We start from the raw sequence: 21106 nt of genomic DNA, 5'->3' as shown, positions 1-21106 counted from the left end.
TATTGGCAAATCAGTGTGTTATATCATATTAACAACAGTTATAGGATAAAAACCATATGATTTTGACAAAATACAGCATCTGTTTATGATGAAAACTCTCAACAAAGTAGATTTAGAGGGAACATACTTCAAAATTTTTTTTAAAAAGGCCATATGAAAGGCCCACAGCTAACATCGTACTCAGTGGTAAAAAACAGCTTCTCCTCTGAGATCAAGAACAAGACAAGACTGTCCATTCTTGCCACTTTTATTCAACATAGTACTGGAAGTCCTAGCTGAGGAGACAAGAAAAAATAAATTCTCAGACAAGAAAAATAAAAGTCATCCAAATTGGTAAGGAAGGAGATAATCTCATTATTTGCAGATGATATGATACTATATATAAAATACCCTAGACAACCAAAAATCTTTGGAACTGATACATGAAGTCAGGGAAGTTGCAGGATATAAAATTAATATAAAGAAATCTGTTGCATTTTACACATCAATAACAAAGTAGCAGAATGAGAAATTAGGAAAACAGTCCCATTTACAATGGCACCAAAAATAATAAATTATCTAGGAAATTTAAAGAGGGGAAAGATATATACTCTGAAAACTAGAAGAAATTATAGATGAAATTGAAGATAACACAAATGGAAAGATATGTTTGTGAATTGGGAGAATATTGCTAAAATGTTCATACTAAGAACAGTCTACAGATTAAATGAAATTCCTTTCAAAATACAAATAACATTTTTCAGAGAACTGGAACAAATAATCCTAAAATTTGTGTGAAACCACAAATTTTGAATATCCAAAGCAATCTCAATCTTAAGAATTGTGAATATCACCACAGTCCCAGATTTCAGGATATACTGCAAAGCTATAGTAATCAAAACAGTGATATATTGGCACAAAAACAGATCCATACATCAGTGGAATAGAATGGAAAGTCCAGAAATAAACCCTTAATTATATGGTCAGTTAACCTACAACAAAGGGGCAAGAAAATACAATCAGGAAAATACGGTCCTTTCAATAAATAGTCCTGAGAAAACTGTACAGCTGCATGCAAAAGAATGGAACTGGACCACTTCATTATATCATACACAAAAATAAACTCAAAGTGGATTATAGACTTAAATATGAGATATGAAACCATGAAACTCCTGAAAAGAAAACATAGGCAGTAATCTCTTGGACATCAATCACCCTTGCAACATATTTATGGATGTCTCCTTGAGCAAGGGAAACAAAACCAAAAATCAACTATTGGGACTACACCAAAATAAAAAGCTTTGGCACAGCAAAGGAAACTACCAACAAAACAAAAAGGCAACCTACTGAATAAGAAGATATTTCCAAATGATCTGTCTGATAAGGGGTTAATATCCAAAATATATAAACAATTTAACATCAAACAATCCAATAAAAATGTATAGAGTACCTGAATAGACATTTTTCCAAAGAAGACAGACAGATGGCCAACAGACACATGGAAAGACCCTCAACATCACTAATCATCAAAGAAATGCAAATCAGAACCACAATAACGTAATCACCTCACACTCCTTAGGATGGCTATTATCAAAAAACAGAAAACAGCAAATGTTGGTGAGGATGTAGAGACATTAGAACCTCTGTGCACTAATTGCATTAAAAAAAAAGAGTAAAATACTTAGGAATATACCAAGAAAGCATAAGGTTTGTATATTGAAAACTACAGGAGTGCCTGGATGGCTCAGTGGGTTAAAGCCTCTGCCTTCGGCTCAGGTCATGATCCCAGGGTCCTGGGATCGAGCCCCACATCAGGCTCTCTGCTTAGCAGGGAGCCTGCTTCCTCCTCTCTCTCTCTCTCTCTCTCTCTGCCTACTTGTGATCTCTGTCAAATAAATCAATAAAATCTTAAAAAAAAAAAAAAGAAAGAAAACTACAAAACATTGAAAGAAATTAAGAAGGCCTAAAGAGTAGGGGCACCTGGGTGGATTAATTAAATGTCTGACTTCCAGCTTAGGTCATGATCTCAGGGTCCTGGGATCAAGCCCCCACCACAGGCTCGCTGCTCAGTGGGGAGTCTGCTTGTCCTCTCTCTGCCCTTCCCCTCTGCTTCTACTCCCTCCCTCTCTCTTTCTCAAATAAATAAATAAAATCTTTAAAAAAAAAAAAAAGGTCTAAGTAAATGGGAAGATATCCCATGTTTGTGGATTAGAAGACTTAATATTGTGAAGATGGCAGGCCTACCCAAATTGTTCTTCAGATTCAGTGATAACTGGAACCAAAATTCCGATTGCCACTCCTGCAGAAATTGACAAGCTGATCCTAAAAGTCATAGAAATCCAAGGGACCTGAAATAGTCAAAACAGTCTTGAAAAAGAACAAATTTGGAGGACTCAAAGTCCCAATTTCAAAACTTGCTTCAAAGCTACAGCAGTCAAGACAGTATGATACTGATAAAAGCATAGACTTATAGATTAGTGAAAAGAATTGAAAGTCAGAAATAAACCCATATATTGATAAGGAATTTCTTTTTGGCATGGTGGCCATGATAATTCAGGGGGGAAAATTGTCTTTTCAACAGATGTTGCTGAAACAACTGAATATCCATATGCAAGAAATGAAGTTGGATCCCTACTTCATGCTATATATGAAAATTAACTCAAAATGGACCCATAGCTAAATGTAAAAACTAAAACTTTAATATTCTTATAAGAAACATAGGGATAAAATTTCAAGACTTAGATTTAGAAGTAGATTCTTTTTTTTTTTTTTTTTTAGGATTTTATTTATTTATTTGACAGATCACAAGTAGGCAGAGAGGCAGGCAGAGAGAGAAGAGGAAACATGCTCCCCGCTGAGCAGAGAGCCCGACTCAGGGCTCCATCCCAGGCCCCTGGGATCATGACTTGAGCTGAAGGCAGAGGCTTTAATCCACTGAGCCACCCAGGCGCCCCTAGAAGTAGATTCTTAAAAATGATACCATCAGCACAGGCATCAAAAAAATATGTTAGATTTCATCAAAATTAAAATTAAAAACTTTTGTACATCAGAGAATACTACCAAGAAAGTGAAAAGACAATACACACAATGGGAGAAAAGATTTGCAAATCACATATCTGGTAAACCTTTAGTATTTAGATTATATAAAGAACTCTTACAAATTAACAAAAAGATAATTCATTTTTTAAAATGGGCAAAAGTATTGAACAGACATTTCTTCAAAGAAGATGAAAAATGGCTGGGGTGCCTGGATGGCTCAGTCAGTTAAGCATCTGCCTTTGGCTCAGGTCATAATCCCATGGTCCTGGGATTAAGCCCTGAATTGGGCTCTCTGCTCAGCAGGGAGTCTGCTTCTCCCTCTCCCTCTGCCCCTGCTCTCTTGTGCTTGCTCATTCTAATAAATTAAAATCTTTTTTTAAAAAAGATTTAAAAATTGACCAATGAACACATGAAAAGATGCAAAACATCATTAGTCATTAGGACCTATGCAAATCAAAATCACATGACATACCACTTCACACCGAGTAGGATGCCTTTAAATTTTTTTTTTTCAAAAAGGAAAATAGGATAGTGTATAATAAACTCTAAGCTAGAGTCAAATACTAATACATGCTACAACATGAATGAACCTTGAAAACATGCTAAGTGAAAGAAGTCAGACACAAAGTTCACATATTGTATGATTCCTTTTCTATGAAATGTCCAGACTAGACAGTCCATAGACACAGAAAGTAGATTGGCTTTTGTCAGGTTGAGGGAGAAGGAAGTAGTAGTGACTGCTAATGAGTAAGTTTCTTAGTGGGATAATGAAATGCCTTGAAATTAGGTAATGGTACTGGTTGCACAACCTCATGAGCATATTAAATATTACTGAAGTATACACTTTAAATGGTGACTTTTATGGTATTTGAATTATATTTCAATTTTTTAAAAAAAGTCAAAGTCAAGCTTGACAATTGCTTTAGCTGGTGAAGGTACTAGCCATACCATTCCAAAGATGAAAGAAAAAACACTGTTAAGAGATTTGAATTTTAAAAAACAGAGGTGCCCGAGTGGCTAAGTCGGTTAAGTGTCTGCCTTCAGCTTAGGTCATATCAGGGTCCTGGACTGGAGCCCGCATTGGGCTCCCTCCTCAGCGGGGAGCCAGCTTTCCCTCCTCCCTCTGCCCCTTCCCCCCACTCCTGCTCCCTTTCTCTCACTCAAAATCTTTTATAAAAAAATAAAAACAAAAAAACCTCAAATAATCATAAGAATTAGGATTTGTTGAATTGTATCTTACAACTGGAAAACTGTGTAACCCATAACATTGACCACTAGCTGATTTCAGATCTAATCTCCTAACTCTTCTAAAAAAAAGGTGGAGGGGAGGGGATAAAGGGTAAAAATCCTTCTAGGGTAACCACCTTAGAAGCAGAAGAGCCTTTTTTGAACTGTTCCTCTTCTGGCCTGAATTTGAAGGAACAGGCTAGAAGCCAAGGGCATTGTAACAAAGGTAACAGATCTTTTTCCATATAATATTTCTTCAGATATGCAGGGGAGGGAACCTAGAATGTTGATCCCACCAGAGCAAATGGCAAGGCGTGGGGTATACAGCTGCTTTCCCAGGCAGCAGTCTCCCCTTAACCCATGTGTACAGTACAAATGTTTCCATTTTTTTGTCTGTGTTAGGAAACGAAATGGCGGGAAAGAAGCACTCTCTTAAGATCACCTCTTTAAGTTTCTCCCCACCGTCCCGTCATCTCTGCTAACACTCTTAACTGTCATTGCCCCTCTTAAAATGTGTTGATTACTTTTCAGAGACCTGTATAGCAAGTCTATGGTATATCTAGCTGGGAAGCAGCAGGATTACTTTGGTATAATTGTAGAGTGTTTGTATAGAGAGAAAATGCATACTTGTTATATTGTCATTTTCTAAGTACTTCCAAATCAAATATTAAATAATTCTTGGGATGCCTGCATGGCTCAGTCAGTTAAGCACCTGCCTTCAGCTCAGGTCATGATCCCAGTGTCCTGGGATCAAGTCCCACATCTTGCTCCTTTCTCAGCAGGGAGCCTGCTTCTCCCTCTGCCTCTCCCCCTGCTTGTGCTCTCTCTCTCTGAAAAGTAAATAAAAATCTTAAGTAAATAAACAAATAAATAATTCAGGCCAGAATTTTGTTAGAGATTAATGTCAAACCTTACTGAATTATAAACTCCCGAAACAAGCTTTTGCCTAGTTTTTAAAAGCTTCGCTTAAATCTCTGACACCTCTATACTTGTTAATAACTTCTGAGACGTTAGGAGTGGTGATGCCATGATAATTTCTATAGGCTCTTTAAACATCCGAGATTTCTCTGAAGATGAGAATACATTTAGAGTGTCTTTCAGTAATCACACATTATACTCTTACATACTCTTATATACACACGTTAACTTAATGGGGACCCAGAAAATGTGGTAAGCATCCTCTATAAGCTGTTTGGAACAAGGAAATAGACAGGAAACCTTAGGGTAGTTGAAATGTTGTGAATAGATATAGGGAAGATCTGTTTGATTATTTATCCCTTTGTTTCCATGCCATCAAGAGTATCAGTCTTCCCATTTGAAATGGCTAGAGTATGTTTTGCTTTAGATGTAACTTTTGACTTCTGTTTTCTTTTAATGGATACTTTACCATCTGAATAGTGACCAAGCACCATTTGTAAATTTGTTTCTGTTGGTTTTCTGTTGGAAATATATTTTGCTAGGAACACATTTGCTAAGAACAGATATTAACTGGATGGCTTGCTCTTTTCTTTCTCTCTTTTTTTTTTTTTTTTTTTTTTTTAGAGAACAGGCATGTGTTGGTGGGGAGGGGCAGGGGGTGGAGGGAAAGCAAGAATCTTAAGCAGACTCCATGCCCAGTGTGGAGCTCAAGGTGGGGCTCAGTCTCACAACTCTGAGATCATGCCTGAGCCTAAATAAAGAATCAGACACTTAACTGACCTAACCACCCAGGCACCCCATGGATGGCTCTGCTTTTGGCTTAGTGAATTTAAGAACAATTCTGCTTGCTGACCTAATACCCTATACATATATGTAGAAGTAATACTTTATATCTTTGAAAGATTCAATTGCTGGTGTTTGTTTTACTATTGGTTTGGAGATGTAATTTTGTTTCACAAATTGGTTCATTTTTATCATTTTGACTCATTGGCAGTTTGAATGTTCATTCTGGATTGGTTCTTATATTTTAGTGATGTTCATGCTTAAAGAGTAAATTAGTACTGCTAATGGGAAAATCAAGACACAAAGAACATTGTTTTTCCAGTAAAGTACTACCACAGCCCATCAGACATCTGACTTTTAGTTGTAGGGGATCTTGTGGCCTATCTGGCCTCTGTTGAACCCGGGGCTCCTTAGAGCCCCATTTGAAATCACTGCTCTTTTATAAAAAATAAAGTTCCTAGACTTTTTAAAAATATCCCTAATACTTTTAGAAGCAACATTATATAGTAAAATATTTTATATGCTTTTTGTGATCTTTATTTTTTATTAAACTTATAATGTGTTGTTAATCGAATTGTCTAGAGGTGTGGAGATTGTCAGATACCCAGGATTTTCCCTATACATTCTTGAAGAATATCATGTAAGTATCCAAGAATTAGGAACATTTTTACTCACTAGTACTAAGGAGTTATACTTTGAAATGTTTTCAGAAAATATTTTGAAAAATCCTTAAAATGACAGTGAAAGTGACACCGGTGGTTTCATTAAAAATAAAGTAGAATATTTTAATTAGTAATCTTTATTTCCTTTAGGGTTTAATGAAGAAATTCATTCGGTGTTCTACACGTGTAACTGTGGGAACTATTAAAAAATTTTTAAGTTTAAAACTAAAACTTCCAAGTTCTTATGAGGTAAGTTGTTATTCTAATCTAGATCATTTTGATGATTCTGATCTGAACAAAATTCTAACAAAAGAAGTAAAAATTAATGGAAAATACATTTAACTTTTTGTGGAAACTTAGGTTATTTTCATGTTAAAAATGTAACTTTGAGAATATAGTATTCTATTTGTATAATGTGTATTTTTTAATTTAACATCTGACTAAAACTGGCTACTAATGCATTTAGTGGTTTACAATTAGAAGAGATACTTAAATAGCTTAAATGTTCCCTAAATAATACTACAGCTAGATTTTTTTTTAATGCCAATATGCTTTAGGTTCCTTTCTTTTTTTTAATTAAAGATTTTTATTTATTTGACAGAGATCACAAGTAGGCAGAGAGGCAGGCAGAGAGAGAGAGAGAGTGAGTGAGTAGGAAGCAGGCTCCCTGTTGAGCAGAAAGCCCGATGTGGGGCTCAATCCCAGGACCCTGGGATTGTGACCTGAGCCGAAGGCAGAGGCTTTAACCCACTGAGCCACCCAGGAGCTCCCCCCCCACTTTTTTTTTTAAATGAGCACTTCAGGTTCCATTTCTACTTTATAGACTTATCAGAATTTAAAACATTGTGTTTTTAAAAAGGATTTTGTAAATAATTTTCCTTTAATTGTGTCATATGCAAAAATGATATTGTGTAGCAGTAGGTAAAACCAGCATAACTGCATCTGCATAAATGCCATTTACCAGTTTCCTTATGGAGAGATAAATTGCCCTCATGGTGATCACAGCACAGCTTGTAATGTGTTCAGTGTTTGGAGAATGTTTATGATCCTAGGAGTAATGAGGAGACATGGCTACCATTTCTCACCTGTCCAAATGACAGTGTTAACTACTTGAATTAATTTCTCTTCCTCCTCTTTGGGTTCTGATAGTAGTAGCTTCTGAAGAAACAAAAGACTGAGACTAGTTTTGTATATAAACAAAGAGATCTGGGCGCCGGGGTGGCTCAGTGGGTTAAAGCCTCTGCTTTCGGCTCGGGTCATGATCCCAGGGTCCTGGGATCAAGCCCCGCATCGGGCTCTCTGCTCTGCAGGGAGCCTGCTTCCTCTTCTCTCTCTGCCTGCCTCTCTGCCTACTTGTGATCTCTGTCTGTCAAATAAATAAATAAAATCTTTAAAACAACAACAACAAAAAAGATCAAAGGCAACATTAGTTCTTCATTATGTATACCAATATTAATATGAACAGTTTATCATAGCAGAAATAAAATAAGATGTGAACATAGACATTGACATGTATTAAGTATATATTTTGAGGAAGCTTCTGATCCTAAATTTATTTAAAAACTCTTAGACAACTAATAACCCATGGGTTAAAAATTCTTACTGTGGTTTGGTCCTACAAAGATTAAAACGTTTCCAGAGACATCAACTTTTACATTAGGGGAAAAATTGTGAAAGTTAATCAAAGCCCTATGTACTTGGTAAAGTAAAAAATGACAACTTAGATACAATAGTGAAAATAGAAAATGAGATTGTTTTTATGATTCGGTTTTGTACTTTTTTCTCTTCTTAAAAATACCACATGCAGTTTTATTTCCTTACTTCTAAGCGTGACCCACTGAGTCATTTTCTAGGTTCCAGGAAGTTGTTAGAGCTGGGAGTACTCTCTCTTTCATACAGTCTCGCTGCTGGCCCACAGTGTCTCTCTCCCCAGTGGAAGCCAGCAGGGCTGGAGACACTGTCCACTGACAGCTCCATATCTATCCCAGTGTAAAGGACTGTTCCTGTGATTTTTAGTAACATTTACTGGTCCCACCCCACCCCTTATTTTGCTGTCTAACACATAGGGTGATGTTTTAATGAAATACCTACAACTGAAGCTTTTGCAACAACATTGCTAATTGGGGCAGGATAGTTTGGTTTTTAAATGACAACAGAAGCAGTGTACCTAACTAGGAATTTCATCCTAAATCTCTTTACTTCTTTGCTTGTGAATTTATTTTACAGGCAAGATTAAAAAAATAAAATTATCTACATTGTCCTTTTAAAAATAAAATGAGAAACATTTTGAGGTCCATACAAGTCAACATAAATCATCAAAATATCAATACAATTCAGCTAAAAATTTGTCTAATACAATTAGAATGTTACTTATTTTAGACTTAAAGTTCAAAACTCTCTAGTCTCTAACCAGACACAGAATTATTTAAAACCCATTTTTCTTCCCCTTCCCACACTTCAAACTCTTTATCAGTTTGCTTTTAATAGCTAGAGAACTGAAATGTTTTATTTATAGGGACCTATGATAAATGTTTAACTATGCTTTGTTGAATTGGTAAATCATAGCCACAGTTCCTGGGGCCTTAAGGATTTGGGGTGTTGTTTTGTTCCTGCAACTCTAGAGCAAAAGTGAGCTTTGGGAAGCTCGTCCCTTTTTGAAGTTTGATGGAAGGTGAGAAGAGGGTCCTGTAAGTATTATGCAAGTTACCAACCAAGCAAAACAGGCCCGAGAGCCCGAGAAGATAACAGGCCTGTGGCATTGCTGGCCCTAACTGTTCTATCGACTTAGCTACAGGCAATTACCAGAAATTCTCAAATGCCTTGAAGTACCCACAAATCTTATATCCACACTCATTCCTTTACCCTCTTTGACTACATATTAATGAGGGGAAAGCAAGTCCTCTAAATCTTGAGAAGATGAAAGCATTCTGAAAGGTGAATTCATAAGCCAAAGATGCTGTGAGGCCTCCACAATTCCTTCCCATTCTGTAAGAGACAATCACAGAAATATGTCTAAACCTTTAAGGGTGCACAGAGACATGGACTGAGACACCTTACACTGCATTTCAAAATCATGTGCGTAGACTTAAGTGACAGGTACGTTGGACAAGACAAGCACCGCTTCATGTTACTTATATCTGAATTGTTAATAATTATGAGATGGACCAGTGCTTTTAATAAAAATATTCAGTGTTCTTTTTAAATAACAGTTAATACTTTTATTTTGTTATATCTATTTGAATCTTTTTTGAAATTTGGGGAAAAAGTGTTAGACACTAATGAATTAAAAATTACTTTTGTTAATGGATCTGTAACTGTTCTTTTTAAAGTTGGATGTGCTGTGCAATGGTGAAATTATGGGGAAGGATCACACTATGGAATTCATCTACATGACAAGATGGCGACTGAGAGGCGAAAACGTAAATTGCTTTTATATTTACCTATGTGTATATTTAGTTATATTGCCATTTTGCTACTCATAATAAGCAGTATTACGTAGAAACAAACAAAAAAAACTAGTTTGAAAAGAGAAGAAATGGATTCCTTTTACTGTTTATCTCAGCTACTCCATGATAATTGGTCCTAAAGATGAGGCCAAAATCTGTGTTAAATGTGGTTTTGTTATATTTATGGTGAGTTAAAAAACTCCATCTAAATATGTTCAGCACTCTACTTACCTCAATACAGAAAAGATGGCACTTAAATTTTTTTAAACCCCGATAAAATATGGGAACGTCTAACTGTATGGAGTCAAGGGAGAAGACTAAGTTTTGCCCTGATTAGTATGTTGTTTAATGGTTGATATTATTTTTTGGTTGTGCCAGAGGGAACAGATGGGGTAGAATCTAGGTAATCTTTTTTTCAGGTACCTCGTTTATGTGAAAGTATAAAATTGGACCAAAGGGTAAGTGAGTTTGCTGTGGTTTCTGATGTCAGAATTAGATTGTTGTGGCTTAGGCCCAAGGCAGTATGAAAGAAATGAGAATAAAAGTAAAAGGAGAAAACCTGAGAAAAATCCAAAACACCCAAAAGGAGAATTCTCTATTTTGAACTGTACCTTTGTTTAGGGTTAATTAGAAGGTTCAAGCATATCTTATCTGAGTTATGTAGGACATTAATAGTAGAGAAATCCAAGGGGCTAGGGATTATAAGGCTAATGTATCTCAGTGAGGAGTGTGGTCCTAATGTTACCAAATTCTCTTCATAATCTGATTACATGAATACACGTTAATTGAGATTGACTAGAAGGTTGTACTAGATGATTTCCAAGGTCCTCTCAGACATTAAGAGTCTATGGTGTTTATGGTACAATATGTCCTACTTCTAAACTCTGCATAATTTTAATCTCTCTAATAAGCTGGGTTTTATTACATTTTCTTATGAAAATATAAATTAACTGTAAAAAATACAAAATTAAGAAATATAACCCCTCTCAAAGGCAACACAGAATCTGAATATAATTAGGATTGTTCAAAAACATATTTCTGTGGAATGTAAACATCTGTGGAATAGTTATAAAACCTCAAAAATCATTTTCGGGTGTTGTATTCAATGGGTAAGAAAATTGGCTATGTTTTCCAGAAATATCTTGATATAACAATAAATAAAGCACCTAACTTCTAAAGTCAGTTTTTTTTTCTGAATCCCGCTTTGGTGAAGACTTCCTTGTGAGGCTGAATTCTCATGACCAGGAAGAAAAGATTCTGTTCTAGTACCGGTTACCAGCTGGTCATGTGCCAGGAAGAACTCATTAGACCTCTCTAAGCCTCATTTAAAAAAAAAAATCTAATTATCTTTGTATTTGGTAAATTATTACCACCTTTCTAGGATATTTTATAGTTTTTTAAAATGGTTCTACATACATCACCCTCATTGAATCCTTCCAACCAAAATGTTTCAGGTACCAGGTGCAGATTACAGAGGCAGTCATTTCTCCCTTACCCTGCACCGTGGCGGCCTAGATATTGTGATATCACATATAATATCATAATGTAATTTTAGTTTTCTTTGATAAGTCTTTGAGCATTTTATTATGTATTAGTGATTTTCAAGTGCTATGAATAGGTTTGCCTTAAGGTTGAAGAGATAGCGCTTACTTGTCCTTCTCAGAGGTCATCCACACTGCCAGTTATTTTAAAGTCAAAGCATTAAAGAGCTAATTTGAAGAAATTGTCGTTAATTGACTATCAGTTAAATCAGTCTTTACTACAGTTGTGTTTCTGATTACATATATCTGATAGTTTAAACTCCTATGTTGTCTAAGGCATATTTTAATATGGGTTGGTTGGGAAAATGGTTCAGTACCTTATGATTTTTCATTCATGTAAAAACTAGACCAATAAATAGGAAAACTAGATTTTATCATTAGTACAGCAATAATATATTAGTCCATTTTATTTTTTCAGTCTTTACAATCTCAGTAGTTCTAAGATTTGTAGTTCCATTTTTTCCAGCTTCTCAGACCAGAGTCCCTGAAGTCAGTCTTGATTAGTTTCTTTTTCTTTCATCTATCCTTAGCAAATTCTGTGACCTCTCCTATCAGAATACCATGATCAGAGGCCAGTTATGTCTTCCCCCCTCCATGTCTGCCACTCTGGGCCCCGCAGCTGTCACCATTCTCCAGAAGTTCTGTAAAAATCTCCCTGGGCTCCATGCTTCCTCTCCTGCCTCCACCCAGGGTCCCACTACTGTCCTGGCCCAGCACAGCAGCCAGAGGGATCCCCTGAAAACAAATTAGAACATGTCACTTCTCCGCTCTCAACTCTCCAGGGACATCTCATATCATTTAGATAAAAATCGAAGTCCTTCCAGCACCTATAGGTACATACCCCCACAATTTTCCCCAAACACCTCTGTGATCTTACTCTTTACTCTCCTTTGACTCACCACAGCCTAGCCCCACTCACTTCGGTTTCCTCTGACATGCTGGGCTTTCTCCTACCTCCCGAAGTACCCATGTGAATCATTTTCTTTACCTTCTTCGCCCAAGGAATTTGGCTTCTACATCTCCTTCTCAGTGAGGCCTCCGACTTTCCTTAATAGTACAACCCCCACTCCCAATATGGCATTCTCCCAATCCATTTTATGTTCGATTGTTTTCTAGAGTATTTTTTTCATACCATCTGGCATACTATGCCACTTATTTATGTTCTTTGTTTATCCCCCAACTCAAATGTAGTCTGAGGATAGGGATAATTATTTGTTCACTGCAGAGTCTCCAGTACCCAGAGCAGGGCCTAGTACTAATACTAAGTATCTGTTCAAAGAGTAAATTGAATGAAAAGTTTCTTTTATAATGTCATAGTTAATGCAAAATATATCCTAAAGATCATCTCATTTATTTGAATCTCCATTTCCCATTTGTTTTCTGTTAAATTTTAAATTTTTGCAAATGTTCCAACTAATTATGAATTATTATTATAATAATTGGTGAATTCTAACAGTTGGAATGAATGGACAAATTAGCAATAAAACAGTCATTTCGTGATCAAGCCCCTTCTAGTGTATTTGATGCAGTCACGTCCCTCCCGTCTCTACCCTCCGCTTCCAGCAGGATGCCAGGATGTCTGACAAGCTCACATGACTCTGCCTGCTGTTCTTGGTACCTGGCTGTGTGTTGGGCTGGGGTCAGCTGATTACTGAAACTCATGACCACCACGGGGGATTCTTTTGCTTCTTTCCAGTACTTTTTTACATTAAACATTTTGATCCACTTAAGATTTACTTACTTACGTGCACATACCTACAGTGAGGCTAAGACTCTAACAAAAATTATTCTAAGATTTTTCGCCAAAAACGTAATTTATTGAATAAGCCATACTTTATATATCTCAGTGTTTTGAGTTGTCACCATTATCTGTGCATATGTATCCATACATGTATAAGTACACACATGTTCCTGGACATTCTATTTTGTTCTTCTGCACGGGTCTTATCCCTGCATATTACACAGTATGTATAGTTTTTATAAAAATCCGATCATATACTGCTCCTAATTTAAAGCCCCTCAGTTGTCCATTTTCTTTGGGATAATTTTGAATAAAGTTCAAACTAATTTATAAGGCAAACAGGCCTTCTAATTTGCTTTACGATGTATATTCATATTTGTTACAGCTAAGCTCGTTCTTTTAAAAATGGTGCTAATTTTACCCATTTATTTTTTTCAGATGAACTTGAGAGTGGGATTATGATTGGCATTGGAATAAATTTTTAGGTTGATATGGCTGAAATTGGCATCTTTGCAGGTTTTTTACTCAGTGCTGTGGGTGTGGGGGCAGGGGTGTTCTCCTCATGTGTTCCAGGCTCTCCTAGGTCTCTGAGTCAACCCTGTACTCTCTTCCCTCTTCACACGGGATGCTGCCCCTGCCACCAGGGTCTTCTGTCTCAGGCAAGGCCACTCTGTTGCATCACCTCCTTACCTTGTCTGAGGTCTGGACTCCTAGGAAGAATCTTGAAGAAGTCCACTTGGCCTCCCGTTTCTTCAGAGCAACATCTCCCTGAGCCACACAGCATCTCCGCCTCTTTTCTCTTCTTTATCCTGGGGCAGTTCCACTGAAGGCTCAGCCTGTTTTCTGTAGTCCTTGTACTTTTGGGGTTTTAGCTTTAGGAATCAAACATCTGGTTAAACTTAGCTAATTCTTAGAGATTTTTCAATTCATAATAACATTGATACCTGAAGGTATTATACTCAAGATTGGTGTTCATCTTTCACTTATTAATGGAAGAAAATGTACCTTTTCTTAAAACCAGTGCTTCTCAAACTTCAATGTGAATAGAAATCCCCCGGGGATCTTGCTAAAATTCATATTTGACTCAGTAGGTCTGGGGTGGGGTCCAAGATTCTGCATTTCTAACAAGTTTCCAGGGAATGCCAGTGCATCTAATCTTTGGACCATCTTTTGAGTAATAGGGGTTTAGGAAACGTGATCCATGACTACTGACTTACCCTGTAGCTTCCACATCTGTAAATTGAGGGTGTAGAGTTACAGAATTAGATCTCAGTCGGGAAGGAACTTATCTAGACCAGTCATCAAGAATACATGATCCTGTTCATAAGTATATGCAGTATTCACCACATTTCTGAAACATGAATGGACTCACATGTACTGTTCAGCAACTTTTTTTTTCTCATTTGTTGATGTGTCATATAGAGAATCAACAAACTTGATATAATTCTTTCTAACAAGTTGATAGTATTCCATTTGTGTGGCTGCAGCATAATCTGATTAACACGCTCCTTTGGTGGAAATTCAGACTTTTTCAAGTTTATTAAACATTACAAGCAGTGCTAGATTTCAGCACATATATATATTCTTGCACATGTGCAAGCATATTCATTGGCTAGATTCCAGATATGGATTTACAAGAGAGTGTGCATGTTTTAAATTTTGATAGATACAGATTTCCTTCTTAAAAGATTTTAGCAGTGTATAATTCTACCGGTAATATATGAGAGTTCCCATTTTCTGAAATCTTCACCAACATTGCACATGATCAATTTTGTATTTCTTCTGTGAAGTTTCTTTTCCTATCCATTGCCTTGCTGCTGTTTTTCCATTGTGTGGTTGTCTTTTTCTAACTAACTTCTAGGAGCTCTTTACATATTCTGGATTCTATAATCTTTGGTTATGTATGTTGTAACTGTTTCCTCCCAGTTGTGTTCTGCTTCCTAGTTATTGGCTTTTTTTTTTTTTTTTAAGATTTTTTATTTGTTTGCTTGAGAGAGAGGGCGTGAGTGAGGGGAGGGGCAGAGCAGGCTCCCCTCTGAGCAGGGAGCTCCACGCAGGGTCTGATCCCAGGACCCCGGGATCATGACCTGAGCCGAAGGCAGATGCTTAACCAACTGAGCCATTCTGCTTCCTAGTTTCCACTCTTGTTTTTTGTATTTTTTTATCCTTAAAATTTGGGTGTAATAATACCTGTCTTGAAATTTTTTAGTAAGAATGAAATATTATAAAGTACCTAGCGGAATGCCTGACATAGTAAATGTTAGTGAGTTTATGAATAGCTTATGCATGTTGCATTTTGTTATTGTAATTCTCACTTAACTTCCTCTCATCCCTGGGAGCTTGCTATTCATATTTTTCCATCTGGCCTCAGCTTTCATCATGAACTCATGTTCTTCCTGCTCTCCTTTTTCTCAGGTAGGTTGAGTACTAACTCTCAGTACAGCCCCTCCTTCCCAGCTGATCCTGGTTGGTTTTGTCGCTTCTCACAACTTCCTGCCAGGACATACCCCAAGTTACCGCGCCACATTTGTCTTGCTTTGCTTTATCTGCATTATTAATTCTAGGAAAAACAAACATCCTTCTTGACTTATAATCACTTAGTGAAATAGCCTCCTTCACCTTAACTCTTCACTCTTAAATGCTGTTCGGGACTTGCTGTTCGGGATAGGCCAGAGTGTGGGGACTTTTCAGAGAGAAAAGGAAAGGTTGCTGAAGATAGTAGTGCTGGGCATGGCTTCCAGCATGTTGATGAGCCCTGTACAGGAAGTCCAGGACTCACTCCTGGAAAAAATGGCTAGTCTTTTGGGGAAATGGAAAATTTCTAAAATTTTATTTAAAAGGCTATCAGTACATTTGTTTTAATCATTTCTTACCTTAACATTATTTCAAAGTCTACCTTTTAAAAAGCTGCTTGCTCTAGGATGTTAGATTTTTCCTGGTTAATTTATACCTATTTTTTATGTATATTTTCCTATTTTGAAGAGGCTTGCAATGTTAAGTTCATATATACATAATTTTAAAGTATATATTTCATTGTTTATAATTGTGTTACAATTAAAATAAAGTTCATGTTTAATAAGTATTTAGCTCAACATTGAAAAATCAAGATTTGGGAATGATTTTTTTCTTTACTGTGAATGGTTAAACTGTTAAAAGTTAGTGGGTTTACAACTGAATCTACTCAGTACTTTAAAATGTGTTCATTCATTGATTTACTCATGAAACATTTTTTTTGAGAAGCTGCTGTATGCCATTTCTGGGCCTTAGTTATTAAGACAGTGCATGAGAATAAGATAAAGACTCAAGGAGTTCGTATTCTCCGCTCTTAAAATAGATATGGAGACTAAAAATCTAATCTGAGCAATATAAAGAACCTAATCTAAAATAGAAAATGGACCCCTTACATGTTGGGGCAAACTGCATACCCCTTTCAGAGCTCTGAACTCTAAACAGTGTTGCTTTCACGGGTAGTAGAAGAGCGAGCTAAGCGAGATTAGTCACTGGCAGGGGTGGAAGAAAGAGGGTACCCCTCCTGGATTGAAGAGGTGAGGGTTTTCCCAGGAATTATTATCTGAAGAGGAGATGGAAACGATAGGCACCATTTTCGTAAATACTTGCAGAATATTAACAAAACTGATATTTAGATACTAAAGTTGTCTCAGGCTACATTTTACCAGTCACTAAGTTATTAAAATCTTTAAAAAAAAAAACTACCATAGTTTGGAAAGTGTTTACTTAAAATTATCATGTTGACTCATGTTTGACGTTAAAATAGTTTAAATAATCAGTTTTAAATATGTATCCAGTTGTGGATGCCTCTTATCTGATGAGTTCATCTCCTCCGCAGTTTCGGTGTCTGAACTGCTCAGCTTCGCAAGTCTGCTCTCAGGATGGCCCTTTGTATCAGGTAAGAGGCACTCACGACTGTACATATGCCCGCCTGACGCCCGCCAAGGTGGTGATTGCTTTCGTCCCAAACCCGAGTTTCTAAGACCTGCAGCTTGGCAAAACCAGTATTTATCTGAGCTACAAAACTTCATTTTTCAATTTATGTCCTCAGAGTGTCCCATTATTTTAGTTCTCTTGCATTCATCTATTTAATTTCACTGAACTGAAAATGAAATTATAAGTGTTAAGGCCATTATTTATGAGAGTTTTAACAATTTATTAAATTATTTTTTAAATTATTTATTAAATAATTTAAAAATCAGAAATTTTTAATAATTACTAGTTTCACCCCTTGAGAAATCTACTCCATGTTGGATCTCTGCTCCATACCCAGTACTTCTTTGCATAAATTTTCGTGTGTTTTTTTTTAATCAGTCAGTCACCCACAAGTGAAAGATAAAATGCCAGATCAGGGAAATCACCCTAAGGGCAACAGCGCAGTGGAACTGTGAGCTTGCTTACTAGGCCCCGCCCTGAGTGCTCTCCCTGGGTTACCCCTTTTAATGAAGAAACGGAAGAGGACTAATTTTAAAATGCACTGAGAAAAACTTTCCTCTGATCCATTTTCCAGTTACCTAATAAAAGTACATTTTAATTGGGATGATAAATTTTAGTGATGCTTCTGCCTTGAACTAGAACTCATACATACATGGTTTTTTGCTTTCACTCTTGACACTGATGTCTGTTTTCTTGAAGATGTTCATAAAATCTGACCTAAAATATTAGAGAACTGGAGTAAGATCAGATTTTTTAAAATCCTCACAAATTCTCTTTTCTTTCTTCAACACTTCATTGTGGATTTTAGTCCTGTCATGGGGTTGAACTTAAAATTAACAGGATATACCTTTAGCCAAGGTTCAATTAGAAATTTTCAGGGAAAAAGTTATCACTTAACTTATTTCAAGAAAACTTTATGTATATAGCTTTATACTATTTTATTTTAAAATTTAAAAAATTTTTAAATTCCACAAAATGGACAGTTTTCTAGAAAACTACCAGTGGACCAGAATTTACCATGAAGAAAGAAAATGTAAATCACTAAGTCATAAAAGAAAATAATAATCCTTCCTCAAAGGATGTCTGAGTAGTTTTATGGTCATATTCTCTCAAATTTTCAAGCAATAAATTATTCGCATTCTAAATTGTATTAAATTGTTGAAAGAGGGGCACCTGGGTGGCTCAGCAGGTTAAGCCTCTGCCTTCGGCTCAGGTCATAATCCCATGGTCCTGAGATGGAGCCCCGCATCAGGATCTCTGCTCAGCGGGGAGCCTGCTTCCCCCTGTCTCTGTCTGCCTGCCTCTCTATTTGTGATCTCTGTCTTCAAATAAATAAATAAACAAATCTTAAAAAATTGTTGAAAGAGGTAGAATTCTTCCAAATTCATTTTACAAAAGTAACATAATCATGATACCAAAAACTGACAGAGAACCTCAAACTAGAAAATGAGTATCAATCTCATTTTTAATACAAATACAAAGATAATAAATAATACACTAAAATCCTATACTAAAAGAATAACAAGACCAAATAGTATTTTTATCAGAAATACAAGAATGGCTTAATATTGGGGGAGGGAAGTAATATATGTTATATAGTAGAAACATATTTTATGCAGACAAACACACAGTCAAATCAAAACCATCAGTAGATACTAAAAAGGCATTTGATAAAATTCATTATTAAGTCCCAATTTCTCCTACCAACTTATTTTGAAAATTTTCCAAAAAACAAAAAAGCTGAAATAATACAAAGGAATATCCTTTACTTTTGCTTAGATTTCTACTAATTAACATTTTGCTACATTTTCTGTCCCTTTTTTCCTTCTCTTCCTTTCTCATTAATCCCTTTATAATTCTATTGTTTCTTTGTGAAGCCATCTGAAAGTAAATTGCAAGTATCATGACAGTAGACCACTAAATATTTCAACATGTATTTTCTAAGGTCAAAAACTTCCTCATAAATAACCAAATACCACTTCACACACAAGAAATTTAAATCGTATATTAGATACTATAGAGACGTCCTTTCTCCCCCATAATTAAATTATGGAGTTAGATGTAGTTCCAAGCACACTTTTACCAGATTCTTGTTTAACTTAACAGAATCAGTCATTCTGAAGTTCATCAGGAAGTATCAACCAGTGCTTCTGGTCAGTCACATTTTTCAGTGAGTAATCAAGGGGCACATGCATTGCCACATGCTAAAATGTGTCTTAAAGCTGAAGTCATTAAAATAGGTACTGACTTAAACAGAGACATACAAATCAAAAGAATAGCTCAGGAACAGACTGTCTGGTATGTATGAGTCTATAAAGAGTATTTCAAGTTAGCGGAATTAAAAATGATTCATTTAGCAAATACCAATTGAGCACTTAAGTGCACTGGGCAGTCTTTAAGGTCCTGGGGACACAGATGTAAAAATGAGCAAAATTCTTCTTCCTCATAGAGCTTATGCTCTAATGATGGTAACAGATGAAAAATAAATGAATACAATTTGTAGTGTGAAAACATAAATAGAATATTTTAGATAAAGGGAAGACCTCTTTGAAGTGGTGATTCTTGATCAAAAGGAAGTGAGAGAACTAGCCATGTGTGTATCTGGGGTAGGGTGCTTCAGAAGATGGGAACACAGTGGGAAGACCTGTAGGAGTGGTTACGTCTGGTTACTTGAGGGTTGCAAGGAGGCCAGTGAGGCCAGAGCAGAAACAGCAGTTGGCCGTTGGCAGGAGTAATCAGTGAACTCGGAGTATAGATGGTGGGGGGCTGGGTGTGATCTAGGTTTGTTTCCACTAAATTTTACTGCGACCTTTGGTGACAGGGATTGAAATGTAGTCCATACCTCATGTTACAGGAGATTCTCACGACTTAAAGTAGTAAATATTAAAATTGATACCATCAGAGATCAGGAAGAAGTACAATTGAGTGATACCAGAGTAGAGACAGCCTTTCTCATTGTACATGTAAGGGGAAACAAAGACAAACCAAGTCGACTGTTAATGTTGAAAAGTACGTGGCAAAAATACCATAACTGAGGAAATATTTGCAATGTATGACAGAAAGTTTTAATGTCTTTAATACATGAAGAATTCATATAAATCTATAAGACAAAGTTTACCTTTCCTTAGAAAAATGAACAACAAAACGAACAAAAGACATGCTTAGGAAAGTCACAAAAAAAACGGACTAATCAGCATACAAAAATGGTTAATTTCTTTAGAAGAAGTAAAATAATATTTTATGCTTAAATTGCCATATTAGGAGGGAAGAAAATATAGTACTCATTATTGGTGAGGCCATTGAAGAAAGCACTCATATATGTTTGGGAATGTAAAGATAGAATAACTTCCTTGAAGCCTAGTGTGACAGTATTTATCAAAAAGCCTTAAAAATGTGTGTGCTGTTTGAACTAGCAGCAGTGGAACTAGCAGTTCCACTTCTAGGAACCAGCCCTGATCATTGGGTCAAGATTAACTTATAAACACACACACAAAAAAAGGAATAAACTAAAACATATCAAAAGGTTTATTGATAACTTATAATTCTTTTATAGAAAAGCATTATAGTCATCCTTTAGAAATATTACATGGGATATTAGTGTAGAAGTCATGAATTTTTTAATGGAAATTACAATTTTATGTGGACAAAATTATTTTCCAAACAATATGTGTGCCATGGTTACAGTCTTGAAAAAATATATGTATATAGACAAAAAGTCTAGAAGGATATACACTAATTATGGTAGTTATCTTTGAATGTTGGTATGGTTAAATGATTTTGCTTTTTTCTTGGTGCTTTTCTGTATTTTCCAAATCTATCACGTTT

At 36.1% G+C, this 21106-nt stretch overlaps 1 protein-coding gene across 2 annotated transcripts in view; it reads left to right on the top strand.

Annotated features, from left to right (window-relative positions):
• The window catches only part of PCGF5 (polycomb group ring finger 5), a 67688-nt gene that overhangs the window by 40650 nt on the left and 5932 nt on the right, over window positions 1-21106 (top strand). Inside the window, exons 7-9 of one of the 2 annotated variants that reach the window (XM_080822582.1) lie at window positions 6759-6857; window positions 9938-10027; window positions 17184-17243. In XM_080822582.1, coding sequence (XP_080678708.1) covers window positions 6759-6857; window positions 9938-10027; window positions 17184-17243 — 249 coding nt within the window. The remainder of the gene's footprint in view (window positions 1-6758; window positions 6858-9937; window positions 10028-17183; window positions 17244-21106) is intronic. The other variant, XM_080822583.1, reaches the window with a different exon arrangement.

This window comes from Martes martes (genome assembly GCF_963455335.1).
Source record: "Martes martes genome assembly, chromosome: 14".
Classification (NCBI taxonomy): Eukaryota; Metazoa; Chordata; class Mammalia; order Carnivora; family Mustelidae; genus Martes; species Martes martes.
This window is presented reverse-complemented; position numbering and strand designations above follow the sequence as displayed.